The 22,384-nt window shown below is 49.1% G+C and overlaps 3 protein-coding genes across 10 annotated transcripts in view; 1 reads left to right on the top strand and 2 right to left on the bottom strand.

Annotated features, from left to right (window-relative positions):
- Positions 1 to 62: 62 nt before the first annotated feature.
- YRDC (yrdC N6-threonylcarbamoyltransferase domain containing) lies at positions 63 to 4,448 on the bottom strand. 5 transcript variants are annotated; one of them, XM_073902880.1, is made up of 5 exons: positions 3,933 to 4,448; positions 3,249 to 3,435; positions 3,006 to 3,125; positions 1,506 to 1,765; positions 63 to 1,186 (listed from the first exon to the last, which is right to left on the bottom strand). In XM_073902880.1, exons 1-5 carry the CDS (start codon positions 4,322 to 4,324, stop codon positions 1,126 to 1,128), a joined length of 1,020 nt encoding a protein of 339 aa, XP_073758981.1. In that variant the 5' UTR covers positions 4,325 to 4,448; the 3' UTR covers positions 63 to 1,125. The 5 variants fall into 5 exon arrangements, with proteins under 5 accessions (XP_073758981.1, XP_073758980.1, XP_025711623.1 ...); XM_073902879.1 differs by having other exon boundaries at positions 1,506 to 1,761; XM_025855838.2 differs by having other exon boundaries at positions 1,506 to 1,648.
- CUNH1orf122 (chromosome unknown C1orf122 homolog) lies at positions 4,318 to 5,593 on the top strand. 2 transcript variants are annotated; one of them, XM_025855840.2, is made up of 3 exons: positions 4,318 to 4,450; positions 4,676 to 4,877; positions 5,126 to 5,593. In XM_025855840.2, exons 2-3 carry the CDS (start codon positions 4,830 to 4,832, stop codon positions 5,219 to 5,221), a joined length of 144 nt encoding a protein of 47 aa, XP_025711625.1. In that variant the 5' UTR covers positions 4,318 to 4,450; positions 4,676 to 4,829; the 3' UTR covers positions 5,222 to 5,593. The 2 variants fall into 2 exon arrangements, with proteins under 2 accessions (XP_025711625.1, XP_073758984.1); XM_073902883.1 differs by having other exon boundaries at positions 4,444 to 4,583.
- A 122-nt stretch (positions 5,594 to 5,715) lies between these two features.
- Positions 5,716 to 22,384, bottom strand: part of MTF1 (metal regulatory transcription factor 1) — a 42,329-nt gene continuing 25,660 nt past the window's right edge. For 2 of the 3 annotated variants that reach the window (XM_025855833.2, XM_073902875.1), the window contains exons 8-11: positions 17,122 to 17,218; positions 15,816 to 16,399; positions 12,805 to 12,868; positions 5,716 to 11,528 (exon numbers count right to left, since the gene is read on the bottom strand). In XM_025855833.2, coding sequence (XP_025711618.1) covers positions 11,101 to 11,528; positions 12,805 to 12,868; positions 15,816 to 16,399; positions 17,122 to 17,218 — 1,173 coding nt within the window. In that variant the 3' untranslated portion in view covers positions 5,716 to 11,100. The remainder of the gene's footprint in view (positions 11,529 to 12,804; positions 12,869 to 15,815; positions 16,400 to 17,121; positions 17,219 to 22,384) is intronic. The other variant, XM_025855834.2, reaches the window with a different exon arrangement.

Genomic DNA, 22,384 nt, shown 5'->3' with positions numbered 1-22,384 from the left:
GGCAGGAGCACAGTGCTGGATGGTGACCCGCAGTACTTTACAGAAGGGAAAAACACAGAGGCTTCATTTCACACATACACAGTTTGAAAAACATTAAAAGCATGGCAAGCTCGGGGCCAGGAACAGTAATTCTCATTCACTGCAGCTTGATGAGTTCTTTCGGAGGCTAAACTGTAGCAAGAGCCATAAAGATGTTCATACACTTTGACCCTGTAATCCTACCCCTGAGGAAATAATTCAAAGGAAGAAAAACAAACTATTTACAAAACATTTCTTATTAAAGAAAAACAAGGTTTAAATAGTCAAGAATAATTCTGTTTAACATTTGGTATACATATGAATAAAGGCTTTGAGTACACACTGGATTCAAATAAAGGTATTACAGGCATAACTCATTATAATTTATTTTACGACTAAATAAGAAAAAAGCTACTAGCTGAAAAGAATAGTGGAGATTTGTTTTCCAGTATTCTTTGATTTGGACTTCCCTACCCCCGCCCCTTGCCAACGGAGCTCACTTCTCACCATTAGTCCAAAATGCTGACTTCTCTCCACCAGGCCTTCCGGCACACCACACCACCAGCCTCTCCAGTTCAGAGAAAATAGTGTTGGGCCTGTGGCTCGACAGTCTTTATCCTACTGTGGTTCCAGCTTCAGGTGCCTAAGTACACGCCTTTGGCCACTTGGAGACTTTTAAACAGCACCAGCTGGTGCTCTGGGGCTGATTTGGACCTTAAATGCCACTACCCGCCAGACAGGGGGGCTCCAACTGGATTCTAAATCTGTTCCTCAAATTATTTTTCAGAAAAGATTTTTGAAAAAGAAACTTACTAGAACAAGGCCATCCTAGGAATGTTCTCAAAGTCTCCACGTCACCTTTTGGCTGATATTTGAAATTACAGATAATAAATATGACCTCCCCACCAGGTGTGAGACGAAACCAGCAGCTTCTGGGGCTTGTTCTACAGTGTTCAGAAAGACGCAGTGCCTTAAAGAGTCAGACTAGTGACGTCGCAGCCCCAGTGGCCTCTGTCAATGAGGCCTTGCCAGTCCCCAGCGGACAGACACACAGTGTCCAGCACCAGTCCTCAGGCCCTCCCCTCTTCCTGAGATGCAGAAGCAGGATCAGTGCGAGGGGAGCAGCCCGTACTTCTGCTGGAGGATGGCTGTGGTACTCTCCAGGGCACTGAGGAAGAAATGGAGGCAGTTCAAGTTCGACTTCTCAAAGCCCCGAGCCCAGCAGAGTCTGGTGATCAGCGACCTCTAAACCCTCTGGTCTTAACTATGCTCTCTTCACCAAATCCGTGATGAATCCTTTGAAACCTCAAAAAGCCAGCAAACACCAGCAAACTTAGTGCCCCTCCATCCACCACTTCTCCAAACCTGCCCACCCTGCTCAGGATAAGAGAGAGGAGTGCCAATCTTTATTTGGTTAAGGCCTTTTTTTTTTTGCACCTTCCAACCTTCCTCAAATTCTATCCCCATACCACAGCAAAGAGACTCACCAGCCTGGACGAAGGATGCCAAACTTTCCAGGTACAGACAAATCAACCACAGTTGAGCCCAGGCGATACTCGGAGCTCTGGCCGTCCCCAATTGGTCCCCCATCAATGACCAGGGACAACTGAGGCCAGAGGTCCTGGAACTCCTGAGGAGAGGGAGAGGAAGCACGGACACTACCCCTAGCATCTGCAATGATGTCATGATGCACACAGCCCTCATAAGGAGACGAAGACCGCACACTTCTAAAACAGGAGGCATCTTCCTTAAAGCAGGGGAAGGAACCTCATTCAGTTAAGGTCAGTTAGCACCTAGGACATGGCATCCTATGAGGTTTGGAGCCACCCCAGGTTAGCACCTCAAGTAACACCTATCTAGAGCTTAAAGAAAATCTTGCTGTGCCAAGAGGAGATTCCACACAGTGCTTCTGCTGGGGCCAAATTGGTCCAATAGCTGGAGTCCTAGGTGGGTGTCCAAAGATGTGGGCTCTACCCTGAACTTTCGCCTAGATTTCTATGTCACCGCATGCAAATTACTTCATCCAGAGCATCTCCTGGATCTCAGGAGAACTCTGGGTAAGGGTAGGGAGAGGAAGACAGGGTGGACTCGGCACTTGCATGCCACCAGCACTCAATCCTTGGGCTACAGGAAGGATACCGCCTCTGAAATCCGTGGCCTGAACTGTTAACTGGGTTAGAGCGTCACCCGCTCTCTCCACCACCACCACTCATGGCAACACTGCAGTGGTGGCTAGGCCTGGGCATTTGGGATGGAGGAGCCTAACCACCAGTTACTGCACTGGACGGGTCAAATGTTTGCTGACAAGAATACCCCTACCCCCCAATCCCCACTGCCTCGGGCATAGCCACCAGGTAAAGCCTGCAGTCCCAAAATAAGAAAGGATGCCGGGCCCTCAGTTTCTAAGGCTCCCGAAGCCACTCTCTAGGTCTGGGCATGGAAAACCCCATCACTGTGCTACGTTTTACATTTAAGTTCAGGAAGAAGAAAAATGTGTGGTAAGTGACATTTCTTTGTGTTTGCCTTCCTTCCACACTATGCAGTCAAGACATAATTAGTTTGATTCTTTGACCTGGCTAGTGGCCAGGGAAGAGAACAGCGTCAGGGGTCCCTGGGCCAAGTTCTCGGAGTCTTAACTTTCGTTACAGCACTGTTGTAAAGACTTACTGCCTAACTATATTTTCAAACAGCTACCACCACAAAAAGGGGGAAAAAACTACATTTACCATGATGTTATTACTAAAAAGACAACAAGACGAAAACACCAATTATCCCCTCTTACCTCTCAAGCTTTTTAATTAAACCTTTCCAAGATTCTTTAATTTGGATCCCCCCCAACCCACTCCTGCCAACCTGACAGACTTCCCACCACCAGACTAAATGCGTGAGCCTCCTGCAACGCATTCCAGGGAACCATCAACCCTACTAATTCAGAGGAAACTGTGTCTGGCCTGGTGATGTTTCTGGGGGGAGGACGGGTAACTTACCTCGACATTCAGAGAACTGGCCTGGGAGCTAAGGTTGGCACTGGTGAGAGCGAGTGGTCCCCCGAACACCTGGACCAAATCCTGTATGAAGGCATGGTCAGGAATCCGGATGCCTACAAGCTATGAGGCCAGGGGAAAGGGGATAGTCAGAAAGGTTGTAAGGGGTGGGGAATGGCTCTAGCCTGGATCCTAGTGAAAGCCAGAGGGCAGGAGTCTGGGGACACAAGAGAAAATCTGACTCACAGGAGTAAAGGGGTTCAGGTCCTTATTGAGCTCCTTCGAGCGTTCCAACACCAGGGTCACTGGTCCTGGTAGTAAGTCTTTCAGGAGTCCCTCAGGTACCCTCACATGGCAGTACCTGGAAAACAGGGCACAAATCCATCCAAGAATGAAGGGTCGCTGCTGGTCCCACTCTAGATGGTAGCCAGACCTAGAAAAGGAAACCCTGGGGATTACAATGGGGTCTGTCTTCCCTCTTCACCTCCCTAAGAGTTTGAGAAGGGAGGCTCCAGAAGAACACCCTCGGCTTGGGGCCCACATGCTTCTGGTCCCCGAGACTACAACAGCTGCACAGTTAGCACGCTCCGTGTTTCATTTTCTTCCAGGCATCCCCTACTAAATTCAGCTATCGCGTTTGTTTCCTTCGTTGTTGTTGTTTTTAAACCGTGGGAGTCCCGACCCCCTCCCCTCATTATCACAAAAACGCCAGGAGAACAGGGACCCTGCCTGCCTCGTTCACCGCTGCGCCCCAGCATCTCGTTCAGGGACTGGAAGACGTTAAGTGCTCGATACACATTTCCAGTTCCGGATTCCTGGGTGAGCCTGGACAAGCCCCTCCCGCTCTCTGCGCCTCAGTCTCCCAAGCCTGTCACCGGAAGCCCCTCCCGCGGTGCCGCCCCCAGCGGGGCCGGGTCGGGGCGGCCTCACCTGTAGACGTCGGCCACGCGGCCCAGGCAGACGGCCAGCGGCTTGGCCTCGCTGCGGCCCTTGAGGCGGTACACAGCGCCCAGTGCCGCCGAGCAGCTCGCCGAACAGGCCAGGCCGTACAGCGTGTCCGTGGGGACGGCCACCACGGCGCCGGCGCGCAGCTCGGCCACGGCGGCCCGCAGCGCCTCGGTCCAGCCGGCGCGCTCCGGGTTTGCGGCCCGCACGGCCCCGCTCCCCGGGAGCCGCAACAGCCGGGCCCCCGGCGCCGCCGGAGCGGGGCTCGGCGGGCGGAGGAGGCGGCCCCTACGGGCGGAGCCCGCCGGCCCCTCGCTCAACCCCACGCTGGCAGCCACCGCGGCCCTCATCCCCCTGCACGGACGCGCCGGAGACATCCGCCCGGCCCCGCTTCCGGGAGGAAGTGACGCGCCCAGTCAGCTTCCGGCCAGGGAGGCTCGGCCCCACCTCCGCGCCGGGCAACTTAAAGGGACCGCGACCCCCAGGAGGATTGAAGGAGACCGGTGGGGACGGGGCGGGGCGCAGCTTTGCGGAGCCCTAGCGCAGCGCTGGGGAGGGGGGCGACCGAAAGGGGGGCGGTGGTCGGGCCGCGCAGGCGGAGATGGAATGGGGCCCGGGCTCAGACTGGTCACGGGGGTGAGAGGGGGCCCGTCGGGGCGGGGGGAAGGGGCTCAGACCCCGCGCGAGCGCCGGCCCTGACCGTGTGTGTGTCGCTCTCTCCCGGGCAGGGAGGCTGCCGGCGTGGACCGTGGGAAGGCGGGGCTGGGGCTCGGCGGGAGGCCACCCCCGCAGCCACCCCGGGATGAGCGCGCCCAGCAGCTGCTGGACGCGGTGGAGCAGCGGCAGCGGCAGCTCCTGGACACCATCGCCTCCTGCGAGGAGATGCTGCGGCAGCTGGGCCGCCGGCGCCCGGAGCCGGCTGGTGGCGGGGTCAGTGCCCACCCCGGGCTGGGCCTGGGAGGTGGGGACTGCCCCGTGGCTGGACTTGCTAAGCCCTAGTTTCCTCTGGAGGGTGGACGTGTCCCCACCGCCTTACCCCCCCGCCCCAACCTCCTTTCATCCGGGCGAGAGGCTTTGAAAAAGTTAAGTGCTATCCCAATGCCAAGTGGCCATCTCCTTGCGGGGCCTAATCCAGGGCCTTTCCTCTCCGCCTCACTTTTCCTTTCTGTTCCAACCAGAACGTCTCAGCCAAACCCGGAGCACCTCCCCAAACAGCTGTCTCCGCCAGAGGTGGCTTTCCAAAGGATGCTGGCGACGGAGCTGCGGAGCCCTGACCATCCCTGATGGGCGCCCTGACTTCTCTCCCTCCCGGGGCTGGTGGCTGGACTCGAACAACTCCCTTCAATAAAGGGGACAGTCTTCACTGGCAGTGGCTGGTACTTGGCTCTCAGCCTGGGGTGGCAGCTCTGCTAGCAGCTGGGTTCACTCCCACTTCATCCTGGCTGAAGGCAGTGCTGAGCTTTGAAATGTAGCCAACGAATACCCATTCTGATTACCGGATTTGGGCAGACCAGCAGTGCTCTCCAGAGTGGTCTGGCCTGCTTTGGGGGATCCAGGTGGTGTTACATGTCCATTTCATGCTTTGGGGGCTCCTAGCCCCACAAAACACTTTTAGCAGAGCCTTGATTAAAAGGAAACCTGCAGACTCTCCTGGTGACCGACCTTTCCTTTCTGTCCCCTGAGACTCAGCTGGGGAGGGGAGTTGGGCTAAGTAGTGGAAAATTGTCAACCATGGGTAGGTTTGGAAAGAAATGCCACAGATACTACCAGATTTAAATAAGCATTTAATTAGGATTTCATTAGTATTTAATATTGCTTTTTCAATTCCAAAAAGTTAAATTTTCACTTAACAGATATTTTAAAGTACAATATTAAGTTTATACAAAATGAGCAATTAAGCAAACACCATTATTTCACATTCTTCAAAAATACAAATTCATATTTACTCTTTTTTGGGTTGGGAGGTTTCTTCCTTTGGAAGTACTGAACCTGTAACGTTTTCATATCGCTCAGTGGAAGTCCGTTGTTCCCATGTTTCACACTTCAATAAATTTGATAGGCTTTCACATCCAAATAAAACCATTTGAGATTTAAAAAACTGTCACCAAGACCTCCGGCCAATGACTACTAGTGTGTGTCAAAAAAGAAGGCTCTCTGTGGGTCTTGCCTTTCCTGGCCAGAAGATGTGAGCCAGAGATTCAGCAAAAACCTGTTTCCAGCCACCTTCCCCAAAAGGGACTAGGAGGAGTTGACAGGGAAAGGTAACAGCCACCTTGAACTCTGTCCTCCCCACCCCCACATTCTCCGAAACACAACAAAGGATGTAGACTGTTGAATCAAAGGCGCCCTGGGGAGGCCTAAGGACTTGGGAGAAGGGCAAGAGAGGCCTCTGACTTGGCACCACTTCGAGGATAACAAGGATATTGCAAAAAACACCCCTGGGTTTTGGTGAAAAAAGTTTTTATGAAAAATTTTCCCATAAGAAAAAGAGTAGAAACTGCATTGAGCTGAGAAAGTGACACTACATTATCACCCAATTTTTGGCCCAGCAGGCACACCACCAAAAGGGCAGTGTGTGGTTTTAAACTTTGCTTCCAGTAAAAAAAGCTTGTACTATGTACACATTGACATAAGATCCAGTTTAATTTGCATTTTTCAGTGCAGACTGAGAAGCCCTCTGGAACAGGAGTAACAGTGAGAAATGCCCAAAGAGTGATCATCAGCTTCCCCAAAGGGCGTGAGAGGAAACACGGGACCCTCTCCCTGTCCCCCAAAAGTATGCAAGAGGAAATAGGCTAAACTGACTACCAACCAGAAATATGCAAAATTCCATTCTGTCGCCTCCCCCCACCCCCAATATTAGGGAATGGACAATTTCTCATCTATGTCACAGCAGGACTATTTGCATATTGATCTGTGGAAATCCTTCTGCTTTGGCTGAAGTGTTATTTCAAAACTTCTCTATTCTACAGTAGCCTGAGAATTGAAGATAAAATGGGGGGGGGAACTCCCCCCTCCGAGACAAAAGGGGAATATGGGGGAAGGAAGAAAGTCGATAAAGCAGATTATTAACAGCTTTGTTTACTGGATTTAATGAAGGCTGGAGACCTTTTTTCTTAAAGAGCCAGCACGGGCGGTGAGGGGAGCAGTAGGGAAATGGCTCATGTTGCCCGCTCCCCCACTACCACCACAACCTCCCAAACATATTTCTGATTGGTGGTGGAGGAAAATGTAAACTCTAGCAATACTGTTGCAGTTCCACAAAGCAATGGTTTCAGTGACTCTGGAGAAGTCTTTAAGATTAAGGACAATGAACGTGATTACAAATAGAAAAGTCTAGAAGGTGCCAGGTTTCTACCTAGGAACAACCTGTTCCTTCCTTTCAGGCATCACTTTGTAATGGTGAAGGCGGGGCAAGATGGCAAGGGACCAAGAAGTGATGAGAAAGGGCCTCAACAGTCAGCAGAAGAAAACAGGACCCGCAGCAGTTCTTCAGAGAGCCTGAGGGGGCGCCCTCGGGCACACAGGGAAGGCTTGCATAGATTGAGCAGTTGCTGAGAATGCATAATAGTGTTTCCCTATAGACAGCCTTAGAGCACAGGGCTGATCCAGCGGAAAAACGAGGCCAGGCCAGGGCCACATGGGACAACGACCGTCAAGCTACACATATTGCACCAAGGTAAGTGCTTTTCTTTTCACACCTCAATTTAACTTTTTATTCTGAGCAAAAAATAAAACTTTGTGGAAAGTATATATATGTATATATATATATACACAAAAGAAATTGCAGCAATTGGGTTAAAGATAAAATAACCTAAAGTGCTTTTTTATTTTATTATTTCTTTAATATACCAATATGAGGTTCTGCAAACTCATCCCTCTGGACACATTCAGCATTATACAAAGTCTCTCAGGAAAACCCACCCACCCTCCATGATCCCCATCAGTCCACTGCCTTGACCCTGAAGGTAAAACTCCAATCTACTGACTTTCCCAGAGCTGGTGGAGAGAAGTCCCTGGCTTCGACCCAGAGAGGTCTTCACACCTTAAGGCCCCTCCTGGGCTTTGTACCATGATCTCCTTCTAAGGGGAAAGGGGTGGAATTTAATAAATGACACCAACTCCTGTCACCAAACTAGTGATGCCCCCATGAGGCTGGCCAGACTCCCCCCCCGCCAACCAGGAGAGGCAGGGCCATTCTCCCTTGATGTCCCACCCGCGTGCTGGGGAAGGGCCCACTTTGCTAAGGCAGTCTGGGGGTGCCAGCCAGTTTCCTACCCCTTCCTAAGTCCACGAACTCCAGTCCCTGTTGCTGATGACACCCTGTAAAGGGGCGGTGGAGCTGGAGATGCTAGTGGGAGCTGGAAGCATACATCTACCGGGGAGAAATTATTAAGGTTACCATGGGAAGAAAAAAGGCTTGGCTTCACCTGCCCGAAGTCTGCAGCCCTTCCCTAACCTCACCACAGTTTCATTCCTGGGTTTGGGGAAGCACACCCTCCATGAAGGCTCTTTCTGGCTCCACTTTAGCCAGTGGCCTGCTCTTCCCCAAGGTCCCTGGCACCAGAGGCCAGGCTTTGCAGGAGGTGATGAAGGGAAAGAGCTCTGGAAGAGGAAGGAAAGACTGCCTGCCCTGTAGAAAAAAAACCTCTTTTTTCTACCGATTTTTCTAAAGCTAATTGGCTCTGATAGTCCCCCTTATAATTTTGAGTCACCCTCAAAAGGCAGATACTTCCACTAGAAAAATCTGTCATTCTAAATACTGTTTTAAGATGCTTCTTCATCTCCCCCAATCTTCGGAGAGCAGAAAAGCCACCGACCTACCTAGGCCCAAGAAGAGCGCAGCCCTGGCTAACTAGAAAGAAGAGACCATGAAACCATGGACACTTCCAATGGCCTTCCCTGGACTCCTGTTTCCCACCTCAGCTCCCAGGAATGGAATCCCTGGTGGCCCTAGGCTGATTATGTGGGGAGGTCATTCATGTCCTCTGATATGAGCTACCTTTGGGGCCCCATCACGTTGCTCTGTCAGAAGTTGTAGCAAAAACAGTGAGGTTCCTGCCTCAAAGCTTCCTATGGGTTCAACACCAAGAGACAGCCAAGGACAACCCACACTCAGCAACTGGTTTTCCAGGAAGACTAAGCCACTGTGGTAATAGAAGATTCCTCCCCCCTTATCAACTTCTGCTGAGGTCAGTGGTCACCAGAACCCACCAGCCTTTGGGGGAGGGGAGTGCAGAAGGTCAAAAAGAAATGGATTCTTCGGACTAGACTCCTGGAATGAGAAACCACCAGCTGCCTGGGGGAAGGTCCTTTTCTCTTCATGGTAGTACAACATTTACTACTTCTGCTCGCTTGTCCAACTCTGTCCCTGAAATTCTGTCAAAGGCAGGGCCTTTGGGCCCCCAGATAAATGATCAGCTCTGGATACTGTCTTGGCTGGCCCTGAGTAATAGCTCAGAGAACAGATGAGTGACACATGCAGATCTCTTTACATTAGGGAATGGAAAAAGAAGGCAAAATTATGGCTGCTGTCTGCCTGACACTGCTGACTCAGGAGAGCAGCCCTGTCTGTGGACCCCTGTTCCTCACCCAAGGCAAGAAGAGGCTCTTGGAGGCAGAGGCCTAGTCTAGACCCTGGGCCAGGCCTCATTTCTGAGCTCAGTGAGCTTGGTGAGCACTCATGACTACGTTAATATAGCCAGTTGAGAGAAACTTTCCATTTTAGTGTGAATTGTATTTTAAGTTTTATTTTAAAGAGGCAATGACTTGGAGCCAAAGGCAGACAGATGGATATAATTCTATACACAAATCAAAAAAATTTTTTTTCCTATAACACAACTTAATGAAACATTCCAAATGAGATAACTTATTGCAACATTTCAGGCTTTTTGGTGGAAGGGGGATTTTTGTTTTGTTTTGTTTTACCCTGAGTAGAAGATCGTTTTGTGGTTTTTATTTTTTTGTTTTAGTTTGTTTGTTTAGAAATCACATGACTAAGCTGAGCAAGTCACATCCTTCTTTGCACTGTACTAGGACTATATGCAAAATCCAGAGGGGTGAGAGGCGGAGATGGGCGGGGCCACCAAAAGCCTGGCTAGAACCTGGAACCAGGACACCTGGCCTGCCAATTACATGCCGCCTTAAAAAGAAAACAAAACAAAACAAAAAAAACAAAAAAACTCCCTTAAAGCTGCACCTTCTCCCGATAAGCAAAATGCAGCTCTTCTGCTCGGAGGAAGAAAATACCATTAAAGGCAGGCAGACCACCACCCAGCCACTGGCCATAAGCCACATGTCCACTCTAGGACAAAACAGGGACGTTCCCCAAGAAAAATGCACTGCGATCTGCAAGCCCTGGCTGTCAACCGAGAGAGGGAAAGAACCAGGGAAGCAAAGACCGGGATAACATGGTCAGAGCTTGCTCTGCACCCGCACGGACGGACAGCGGTCAACAGCTCGCCCAGGGCCCCCACAGAACCCGATCACCCACACAGCCTCAGGCCAGGCTTTTCGCTACCCACCGGGCCACAGCCAGCTGCTGGATGACACCTGCCACAGCCACCCTGAGCTCCAGCAACACCAAGAGCAAACAACAAAACCACCTCACCCAGTCCCTGTCAGGCTCACAGCTGTCTGACCTGCCTTGGCCACGCCCCCTCTGATGGAGCCAGGGTCTGGGCCAGCTGCGGCCTCAGACTCAGACTCAGAGGACGCACAGGGAGGAGCAACACCCGACACACTGAACTCTGCTGCCCAACCACAGAGACCCCAGTGCAAGTGATGGGCAGCATCAGACTGATGGAAGCCACACCCTTTCATTTCGAATGTTTATGCAAACGAGTAACCTTAATTTCCAAGTTCACATGACAATAAGCAAAAGTGACATACAGTGCAGCCAAACAGTTCATTTATAACTTAGCTTTTTTTTTGTTTTTTTTTTTGTTTTTTTTTCCAAAGATCAGTTCCTTAAAATGGATGCTCCTGGGATATGACTAAAGAAAATACGTCTGAAAGGTGAGGATTTCAAACAGTAGATTTCTTCATCCTTCGAACTGCTGACCCCCCCCAACCCCACCCCCGTGACGGCAGGCACCCCACCTTCTGCTTCCCGCTCGCCCTCCTTTCCCGGAGGTGAGCGCGTGCGGCCCTTTCACTTGGAGAAGCTGGTCAGGCCCATCTCCTCCTCCCCCTGCAGTAGTGCTTCAATGGGAATCAGATTGGACGGCGTGTCCAGGCTCTGGAGGGACAAAAACTCTGACACATCCATGGCACTTAACGTTTCTGTCTGAGGGTCTGAAGGAGTCTCTGCTTGTCTGCTTTGCTCACAGGAAGAGGGGACAGCGGAGGAGGACGACAGGGGGCCAGGGGGCGAGGGAAGAGTCTGTGGTGGTAGCTTCAGGCCGGGCCCGTCAGGAGGCTGGGGGCTCGGCTCTGCAGGGGGTGGGGAAGAACAGCCCTTCCTCCTGCCCGCCGCCCGCTCCTTGGCAGAGTCCCGGCACGCGCACTGACACTGACACGCCTCCTCTTGTTTGATGATGATCACAGGAACACTGAGGCCAATCTGCTGTACAGAGCTCCCTGCGAGAGAGGCAAGAGACACTGCTCCTCAAGCAGCCGCGGGCAGGGCCGTGAGGGCCGGGGCGGGGGGGGTACGGACTAGGTGGGTGCCAAATGCCATGGCGGCAGGAACAGTGGGGAGGGAGGATGCCATGCTGCAGGCTTCGCTCTGCCTGACACTCCCCATCCCCTCCAAGGCAAAGTCCCTTTTCCTCAGAAAGCCACACACACCATCTAGAGGACCCTGTATCTCCAGCTTCATTTCCAGCCATTCTCCCCTGGACCCTCCATTCCAGCCACAGCAGATGCCTCCCTTTTCCTGACATGTTCTTCATACCTCTGGGCCTCTGGGCTCTTCCTTCTGCCTAAACTCCCCACACAGGGCTGCTTTTCCGGAGAACTTAACTCTTCTTCCCTCTGAAGACACGGCTCGTCCCCTCCTCTCCCAAGGCTGCCAGGCCTTGACTCCAGCAGGCTCCCACCTAGGGCTGGCTCTCGGGCAGCCGGCCCACGAGCCTCCTGTCTGTGTGCACGGGGAGCACCTCTCTCCACACTGTGTGGGACATGTGGCTTGAGTCCCCCCTGCCCAAGATCAAGCTCCTGCAGAGCCTCTTGCTCACACTTGCATCCCTAGTCTCAGACACACGGTCGGTTGGGGGGATCCCCCTTAAAACTGCCAGCCTAGTGCTCACGCATCCTCCCGCTCTTTTGTGCGTGTCTGTGTACTCTGCACATGCACACTCTGAAATCAGACAGGCTGTGTGTGTCTCAAAAAAGCTAGAGACCAGGGGGAGGGAGAACAGAGTGGGAGTCAGGAGCTTGAGGACTGGGGCTTTGGCTCTGTCACAAACTCACTTAGGACTCCGGAGGAGTCACTTCATCTTTCAGAGCCCCGTTTCTTAATCTATAAAATAGTTTGAAAAAAAAAGGAACTTTCTGCTCTATAGGAGTCTCTGACCCAGATGCTATTTCTTCATTACTGTAATTAGAAAAAAGTCCAGTGAATTAACAGCTGCCCTCTTTGGCATTAACTGTGAGTCAAACTTTCTTCTGGTTACATTTAAAAGCTGTATCTGAGAGGGAAAGAACCATTACTCCTTAAGGAACGTTAAATGTGGTATTTATGCCGTAAGTGTGCTAACTTGCAATAGTTGTGAGAATGTGAAATACTCTAATAAATAAACAATACAATCTGACAAATTTGAGGTTTTAAAAACTGGGGGAAAGCAACAATGAACTGTGCCTCAAGGGGCCCAGAAAGTTGACTTGCTTTTAAAGCTCCCACACAATTACATACCTGTGCTACTGGCTACTGGCACTGCAGTGGTAAAAAACACCTTCTCAACTTTAGATGCTTGCTGCTGGGGAAAAAAAAAAAAATCACATTTACAGCCACTCAAGTATGGCAGATCTCCAAGGACCTGAAGCCTGCCCAACTGTACTGGTCATCCAAGAGGACAGAAAACCCTCAGTGTTCAAGGATTTTTGCACTGAGTGATGTTTTGTTTGTGCTCTGACATGAGGTCACTGCACTGTTGGACATTCAGTGCTGACGATGCAGCCGGCTTTGTCCCCTACCACTTGGCTGTCTCCCAGCTGCCCAATCTAGTAGGTTCTGTCTGCCCAAAGGCTCCGCCAAGGCTGCTTTCTTAAGCTGGGTCTTCTCACAGGGCTCCCCAGGGCTAGCTTCCCTGTAAGCCCGCCACTGCCGCCACACCCCGACACTTCTGTGAGGCTGGAAAGTTCTTTTGCCTCCTCAAGGATCAAGTTGCACACTAAGGACCGGCTAAGACCCTCTCATGGGCAGAAGAGCCCCGTGAAGTGTGCTGTAAGCCACACGGGGAGCAGCTCCAGGGTGGGCAGGCCCTGGCCTCAAGTCCAAGCCCCACCACCTCTTAGTTCTTGAGTCCAGGCACATGATTTAACATCTTAGACTCAGTTTCCTCATCTGTAAAATGGGGATGATAACCAAAGGACCTCCCAGAGGGCCCCCGTGAGGGTGAAATGAGAGGAGGTGTGTGGAGCCTGCGGCGCATGGTGAGCCCGCAGCAAATGTGCACTATTTATGTTACTATGAGGCGGACCATAGAGTGAGGCCCAGAGATCACCCCTTTCACTGTGGTAACACTTCCTGTTACACTGGCTACAGGATTTCTGCTTTCTTCAAGTATTATCTTAAAAAGGCTTTGTCTTTTATCCCTTTAAGGAGGGAAAAGGATCCCTCTTGGCTGAGTCTAGGAGGAATGTGAAAGCTTCTGGCTAAGTTACAGGAGCTGACACTATAAAATAATGATGGAGAAATGAGACCCATATTTACATACACAAAAATAAATTGTATGGAAAAGGAATGACACCTGCCCCATGCAGCTCCCCAGGGCAGATCCAGAAAAAAAAAATGATAAAAATGACACGGAGCAGATTGGATTACAACACCAAAAAGGCCTTTCCAGTGACTCTGGCTATCTGAACATGGAATCAGGTGGCCTCCAGAGGTGGCTGGCACCTGACCTGTGGGATCTGAACGCCCTGGCCTCACTGTTCGGCCCTAGACTACCTTTTCAGTTTGACAGCGTCACACCTCTACCCAGACATTCTCCTACTTGGCACGTCCTTTTCTCCATCTATTTCCCCCTCATACAAGGCTCACCTGCCCTGGAAGGCTACCCAACGAGCCCTGACTCTCTGCACCCCTCATCTGGCAGCACGATGTAGCAGTCAGGAGCACAGGCTCTGGGACCAATCTGTCTATGCTCAAATCCCAGCTTTGCCACTTATGAGCTGTGTGACCTTGAGCTAGTCACTTAACTTCTCTGGGCCTCAGCTCTCCACTGGTAAAATCATACCTACCTCCTAGGACTGTTGTGATTCAATGAGCAAAGCATTGAGAAGTGCTTAGTTACCGCAGTGGGTCACATTTAGACATACAGACATTTAGAGACTGTAAAAATATCAGTGGTTGCTAAGGGAGGGGATGACCAAGTGAAGAACAGGATTTTTAGGGTGGTGAATCTACTCTGAATACAGTAATGGGAGACACAGGACATCATGCATCTGTCAAAACCCACAGAATGGTGCACACAAAGAGTAAGCCCTAATGTAAACTCTGGACTTTAGTTAGTAATAATATATCGATACTGATTCATCATTTGTAACAAATGTGCCAGACTAATGCAAGACATTACTAATAGGGCAAACTGGGTGGGGGAGGGGGGTGGCCAGGAAGTGTATGGAAATTCTCTGTACCACCTGTTGCATAAAAAAAAAAAAAAAAAAAGGTAATCTAAGAATAATGTACGTAAGGTAATGACTGGCACATGTTAGACCCTCAATTTCAAAAAGTGCTTACTCAGCGCAGTGAGCCCTTACACATAGTAAGGGTTCAAAAAATCACTGCAGTTATTTTTTTATTACCATTTTTATTATTATTTGGCACTTTCCCTACTGGTAATGTTAACTTTCTTTGAGGCATTTTAACCTCTTTAACTAGAATGTAAGTTTTTATGAAAAAGAGATCATGGTTTTCACTTTTCTGTATCCCTAAGAGTATCATGCATGGTATCTGGTAAACACCAGGCCTCGGGGCGCCTGGGTGGCTCAGTTGGTTAAGTGTCTGCCTTGGGCTCCAGTCATGATCCCAGGGTCCTGGGATCGAGCCCCCACTCAGAAGGGAGCCTGCTTCTCCCTCCCTCTCCCTCTGCCCCTGCTCATATGCTCTCTCTTTTGCTCACTCCGTCTCTCAAATAAATAAATAAAATCGTAAAAAAAAAGAAAAAATACCAGGCCCTCAAAATATATTTGACTGAATGACCCAGTCATTTCCTTTGTCATCGAGACCAAACACTTTTGTAGAAATTGGCTCTCGAGGAGGCCCTGGGAGCACAGATTTCTCTCTCTGACTTGGCCACTGCTGTGTTTTCTGCCTGACGGGGGTCCCACCATCCCCTCACATCAGTCTGACTCTGCCTTGGACAAGGACCTGCTTTCTTAAATCATTCTTGGGCCTCTGCAGTCTGTTGACTGTTCTGCTGTCCTGGATGGTGGCGTGACACTGCAGATGGAATATTCGTTCATGTGCCTCCTGCTACCTGGCAGAACGGGAGGGCTCTTTCTCTGCTTTCCTACTGCAGGTGTGCATCATGGCATTCCCTGGATTTCTACCACTTGGTCATGAGGAAAATGACAAGAGGCCAAATCACAGGTTTCAGGGCAGATATGATAACCATTTTCCTTTCCGAAGCAAAACCTGGGAACATGTCACCTATATAAATACACTTCACCCCACTGGATCTGTTTAGACAGAGTACTTACAATTTGTTCTTGGTTTTGTGGTGAACTGGTGGCACCATTTAAGATCCATTGTAAGTTCTGTTCTCCCATGACCAGGCTGGACTGCAGGATGGCCGTGCTGGGCGTCGGGGTGATGGTGATAGTGGGATTATTAGTCAGGACAGAGTTGGCGCCCAGGGGCAGAGTCTGGACCATGGCCGGCAGGGGCTCAGTAGTACTTTGTGATCGGGGCGGTGCTGCCACGGCTGGTACTGCCGCTGAAGCTCCGGCAACGACAGAGAGTCCCGGTACGACGGGCTGCGGGGCCTGGGGGTGCGGAAGAAACTCTTGATGATTAGCAGCAAACTGTGTGCTGTGGGAAACAGGCACTTCTGGAGGTTGTAAGAGAGCAGAGGGGTTGCCAAATGCAGCTTGCTGGGAACCAGTTCCTAGGGAAGGAGCAGGCGGAGGAGCAGACGGTGCTGAGGCTGGTAGTAGAGGCTGGGGTGGCTCGGAGATGCCAGGCTGCAGTACAAGTGGAAGAGATAAAGATGCTGAATTTCCTGTGGATGGCGGAACATCACTGACTGACTCTGCATCACCATTAAAACTTTCAATCAAGGCAGCTGGCAAGAAAAAGAAATAGAAATATATATACATATCCCAAGCCTTACAGGAGCCACAAAAACACAGTCATCATGGCGATACCAAGACAGCTGAAGCCCGTTAGAGCCAAGAGCTTCATTCCTAGAAGGCTGGCTTCCTGCTTTCCATTTAATGACCCCTCTGGTCGAAGCGCCAGGCTTCACGACCGACCTCTCTTTCTAAATGTGAAGAGCTAGTCTAGGCTTCACCATAACAAAAAAAAATGTATTCTAAGGCTTTTCTGGAAAAGAGACTAGACATCCTTTTTTGGCATAAGCAGCGAACACGCTTTCGGACTGCTGTGAAGCTTCAGGGACAGATTTTTCATTCACACACAGAAGGATCTATGCATCTGATGCCGGTCGTGGATCCTGCCCACTCATGAGCACAGTATCGCATCAGAAGAAAGAGCTCACAGCTCCTCTTGTTTTTGAGAGCCAACAAAAGCTTTTGGAGAAGGAGACCCTCTTCTTTTGAAGGGCTAGGAAAAGGAGGCCCTCAAGTAGACTCTTGCTGAGGGAAGGAGAGGAAAAGATGGAATCAAACAAAAGGCTCATACTTCCTAGACCCCTCACCAAACGCACGCATCGTTCAAGGGAAGTGAAATCTACTTCATCGCGCCCGCATCGATGTGTCACCGAGGGAGATTCACTCCCTTGCCCGGTGCCGAGACGTGAGTAGGAAGAGAGTTTGTGGCACAAACCTGTCTGTTGAGGATCTTCCTGAATTGCTGTATCATCAGAATTCTGGAACATGGATTCGAAGATGATTGCTGGTGAAATTGTGCTGAGGTCCTGGCCCTGTGATTGATGGACAGAGACAAAGATGTGAAACTTGTCATCCTGAGGCAATTCTTCACCAGGAGAGAACACACAGCAGCAGAACTAGAATGATCTTTTTTGATACGCTTCTTGTTTCTAACTTCTTCCTTTCCAAGGTGACATTTATTTCCCTCAACCTCAGACACTGGAGATTTGGGTCCTTAGATACTCTAAAACAAGAGCCCACAAACTATGACCTGGAGACTGCATGCCTGTTTTGGGAAATAAAATTTTACTAGAACAGATGCATGCTCATTCATTTATTGTCCATGCTGTTTTCAGGCTCTGACAGCAGAGCTGAGTTTTGTCAGAGACTCTACGGTCCGCAGAGCCAAAAATATTTTACTATCCGGCCCTTTCCAAAAACAACAGCTTCCTGACCCCTGCCCTAAAAGAAGACCAAATCCTTCCTAAAAATGGGATTGTATAATATCTATTACCTGCAACCTGCTCTTCTCATGTAATAATAATATACTGTGAGTACCCTTCAAGGTCATTACATAACTTCTATAATAGTCTAACATGTATGCATGGTAATGAATCAAACAATATAAAGAAACTTTTCACGAGAGGCAGTAGTTATTGCCTTATACTCACTAATGTTTGTTACTGCAAGTTTCTTTGTAATTAAGAATTAAGAAAATGTCAGAGGCATTTTTAAAAAGATAAAATGTGTGTGGGGGGGAACATAATGCCCGGAGCATCTGACTCCTGATAGGCACTAAATAAAATGGCCATCTCCAGGCTTCTCTTTGGTGAGGGGGAGGGGACAGCAAATCTTTACCTCTAGTCCTCCCCCACCCCACATTTGGTAGGGCAGGAGTGACAGAGGCAAACGCCTCCAGGAGAGCAGGCAGGTAGCACAAGTAATGAAGCCAGGGTGGTGGGGATGGGAGGCTGGGACAAACCGGAGAGCATGCGCCCCTGGCACCTAAAGGGCTTCAGAGGAACGCTGCCCTGTGATGTGCAGACTGGGGATTTTCAGCGCTCAAGAATGGTCTGAGATTTGGATTTTTTATGTGAAATCTACTGACTTGTAATTAAAAGCAAGTAACTGAAAACAAAGCACTGTATAGACCAAACAAAACCCATCTCCTGGCCATATTTTGTGTCAGTGCCAACCTGTGTTTAAAGGTCATTTTGCAAACAACTCTGCTTCTGGGAGGGGGAAGGATCACTCTGGGCCTGGGCAAGTGTGGTGAGTGGAGCAGCCTAGAGGTCCTCGAGATGAAACTGCCCATTTGAGCCAAGGGGGCCATTCTTCTTTTTTTTTTTAATTTTTTATTGTTATGTTAATCACCATACATCATTAGTTTTTGATGTAGTGTTCCATGATTCATTGTTTGTGTATAACACCCAGTGCTCCATGCAGAATGTGCCCTCTTTAATACCCATCACCAGGCTAACCCATCCCCCTCCCCTCCTCCCCTCTAGAACCCTCAGTTTGTTTTTCAGAGTCCATCGTCTCTCATGGTTCGTCTAAGGGGGCCATTATTCTAGCATGATTCCATCGACTGGAAGATGAATCTGATTTCCAGCATGCCACACACTGAAGGCACAAATCAATACGAGGCCTTCTGCTTCCAGTGCAGAGGGAGTTAAGGATCACAGGCCAAGACAGTGGCCTTCAAACTCTTATCATGATGCAAAGTAAGAAATGCATTTTATATATACGCACATACATGCCTCACATTACATAACTATCCATATGCATAACTGTAACAAAAGTCTATGAAACTAGGGTTATCCTTACTATATGCAATGCCTTCTGATACTCTCTATTGTGTTGATACCCTAAAAATGCTGACCATAATCCCATACTTTATAACCCAATAAAAAGGCGCAACTCAGTTTGAAAAGCAGTGGGCTAACAACTCCCACTAAGCTGTCAGCTCTACAACTTCCTCATGGTGGTTATTTTTGTTTTACCTGTTTACAAAATATCAGCAGTAACACTGTTAAAAAGGAATAAACCGGTGTGACTCCAAAAGATCACCTAACGAGAATGTTCACAGCAGCACTGTCCTGATGGCTCCAAACTAGAAACTATCCAAATGCCCAAGGAAAGTAGAAAGAACAAATTGTGGTACATTCACTTAGTGTAATACTGCTCACCAAGGAGAATCAATGATCTACAACTATACAACAATATGGATTCACTTCTTAAACGTGATGTTGCAAGGAAGAAGCCAGAACAAACCGGTACAACTGGCATGATTCCAACTGTACAAAGCGCAAAAATAAGCAAAATCCATCTTAGGTTGTTAGAAGTTGGGATAGTGGTTATCCTTAGGGAGAGGTAATAGCTGTTAGTGGGCACGGAGGGTGGGAGGCTTCTGGGATGCTGGGAATGTTCTATTTCTTGATTTGCGTGCTGGTTACATGGATGTGATGAATTGTGATCATTCATTAAGCTGTACATTTGTGGGGCGCCTGGGTGGTTCAGTCGTTAAGCGTCTGCCTTCGGCTCAGGTCATGATCCCAGGGTCCTGGGATCGAGCCCTGCATCGGGCTCCCAGCTCAGTGGGGAGCCTGCTTCTCCCTCCCCCACTCCCCCTGCTTGTGTTCCCTCTCTCGCTGTGTTTCTGTCAAATAAATAAATAAGGTCTTTAAAAAAAGAAAAAGCTGTACATTTGTGATAGGTGTACTTTTCTGTATGTATATTATACTTCAATAAAAACTATTTAAAAAAAAAAAGTGCTGAAGGGACCATGACTCAGCCACTGCCAGGCTTCAGAGCACAAACCCTGGGGGCAGAGTGAGTTCAAGCAGCTCCCCAAGGTAGAGGAGACCAGAACAGGCTGAGCCTCTGGGGCCTGGAGCAGAGAGACAAAGAACCCTGGGAGCTGTCAGGGACCAAGATGGATCCCGGAGCTCAAGAGCAAAGATGCCCTGAGGATCATTCCCTAGCCACTTCAACCCTCCTTTAACAAAAGATCCGAGCAAACCAAAGCTCACTTCCAGGACACACATACACACATGGCTGCCCAGAAACCTAGAAAAGGATGACCTCGTCAAAATGTATCATTCGGTATTAACAATTCATCATTTTTTTTTTAAAGCAGAACAAAGCAAAATTAATTCTATTGCTTCAAGGAATTGTGGCCTCAGAATGAAAGACTACAAATGAGACTATTTCCAATTCCGGAATAAATGATGGGTGGTGAGGGTACACTATGTAATTTGACCCCAAGGGACAGAGCCTCTCTCGCTGATGTCAATTGTGGTAGAAAAGGCATTCCTTCCCCACCCCCCCCCAAGGACTTAATGTCCCTCTATACCAGGATTCCTCACCTTATGACTCCAGGGCTCCAGAAAGCTCTTTAGTCCTAGGTCCTGGCCCTGGCCAGGGAGTGGACGCCTAAACAAACCATTTAATACAACCTCTGAGATTAAAGAGGTATTATACCCAGAAATCTTAGGTTCCATAATTCAGAGGGCATCGAGGCCATCCAGTGTGGAAATTTCATTTTAGACTATTAGCTCTGATATGCGAAATCCTATGAAGTGCTTATCTGATGTCTTTCTCTGTTCTTCAGATTGGTTCATTTCTATTGCTCCGTCTTCAATTTAACTGGTTCTCTCTTCCATCATTTCCAATCTGCTGTTAAGCCCAACTGGTACATTTTTTATTTCAGATACATTTTCAGTTCCAGAATTTCCATTTGATATACTTTTTATAGTTTCTTTTTCTCTGCTGAGATTTCCTATTTATTCAATTATTATAATCATATTCCTTTAGGTCCTTGAGCATGAAGGAGCTACTTAGAAATTCTTGTTTACTGGGGCACCTGGCTGGCTCAGTCAGTGGAGCGTGCTGCTCTTGATCTTGGAGTCGTGAGTTTAAGCCCCACACTGGGTGTAGAAATTGCTTAAATAAATAAAACTTAAAAAAAAAATCCTTTTCTACGAATTCTAACATCTGGCTCATCTTGGGATTAGTCTCCAAGATTACCTTTGCTTTGAGTAGGGGTAATGTTTTCCTCTGTCTTATGTTTACTGATTTTAGATTACCGTGGACATTGTAAATGATATGTTGTAGAGACTCTGGATTCTGTTACACTTCCTCTTAAGAGTGTCTGTTTGTCGGCTTGACTATTCTGTTGATCTGGCTGTGCTCCAACCGCAAACTCGGTCTTCCCTGCGGGGAGCAGCAGCTGGCTCTCTGTCCAGTTCTTCAGCCTTGGCTGGGCTGCTTAGGGTCGGTCTCACACATGCACAGTTCAGGGGCCAACCAGAGAGGTGGACAGTTTATACAAAGAGCCTGGCGCTCCCACTTTGTGGCTCTTCACTTTCCAGGTGCTGCTGTGGTAGCTAGGAACTCTTTCCTCTGGTTATTCGAGCCAGTGAGCCTGAATGTTTCCTCAGTTTTAGCCATCTTGTTTGGTGTCACCTGGGGCTTGCCCTGAGGCTGATAAGCCATAAAACTTGAAAACCTATCCAGTGCCTTTGCCATTGTCCACGTGGCTCCTTCTTCCAATCTTTACCTCTGCCTTTTTGGGGGCTGCTCTTTGGTGCCTTCAAGTAGTTGTTCTAGATCATTTGGCCAACATATGTGATTGTTTTCTATGGGAGGGTTGGTCTGATAAGAGCAACTCTGCCATTACCAGAAGAATCCAAGCCTTGGAGTGCTTAGATAAAAATGCAGTGTCAGATGCCATTCCCAGGGGATACTGATGAAGCAGGCTTGGGGTGAGGCCCAAGAAGCCACGTTGTCAAAAGAGCGGCAGATGACCCCACTGACACACTCTGGGAACCAGCACACATTTCAGGACATTCCTGAGTCTTTCGGTCTCCATTCAAATACTGCCTATCACGCTGATTCCTTATTTACTCATATACTCATAGAAAATCTAACTTAAGCTATGTTTATTTACCAAAGAACAACAACAAACAATGCACACTTAACAACCAGTGTTCGTGACACAGCAAAGCACAGATCCTCATGAAGGAGCATAATAAGCTCAGGCTTCAGGCAGTGGCCTGCAAGGCACATCATGAAGCCACGGGAATGGCAGGGAAATTCCACACAGAGTGAACTGAAGCCATCCGATCAAGAGACAGTGGGGTTGCTCTTTAGAAGAGAGCCTACAGAGAAGGTTCCCTTCAGGACCCCAATGCAGTGAGCTCAAAGAAAGACAAATA

Source organism: Callorhinus ursinus, unplaced genomic scaffold (assembly GCF_003265705.2).
Source record: "Callorhinus ursinus isolate GAN/ISIS: 27379988/994484 unplaced genomic scaffold, GSC_fseal_2.0 scaffold18, whole genome shotgun sequence".
NCBI lineage: Eukaryota > Metazoa > Chordata > Mammalia > Carnivora > Otariidae > Callorhinus > Callorhinus ursinus.
This window is presented reverse-complemented; position numbering and strand designations above follow the sequence as displayed.

Coding starts and splice junctions, on each gene's coding strand:
- CUNH1orf122 (XM_073902883.1), top strand. CDS start 4,549: ATGGAATGGGGCCCGGGCTCAGACTGGTCACGGGG. Junction 4,584..4,675: donor GGCTCAGACTGGTCACGGGG/GTGAGAGGGGGC, acceptor TCTCCCGGGCAG/GGAGGCTGCCGGCGTGGACC. Junction 4,878..5,125: donor CGGAGCCGGCTGGTGGCGGG/GTCAGTGCCCAC, acceptor TGTTCCAACCAG/AACGTCTCAGCCAAACCCGG.
- YRDC (XM_073902879.1), bottom strand. CDS start 4,324: ATGTCTCCGGCGCGTCCGTGCAGGGGGATGAGGGCCGCGGTGGCTGCC. Junction 3,126..3,248: donor ACCTGAACCCCTTTACTCCT/GTGAGTCAGATT, acceptor CTGGCCTCATAG/CTTGTAGGCATCCGGATTCC. Junction 1,762..3,005: donor CCAGTTCTCTGAATGTCGAG/GTAAGTTACCCG, acceptor GCTTTAAGGAAG/ATGCCTCCTGTTTTAGAAGT.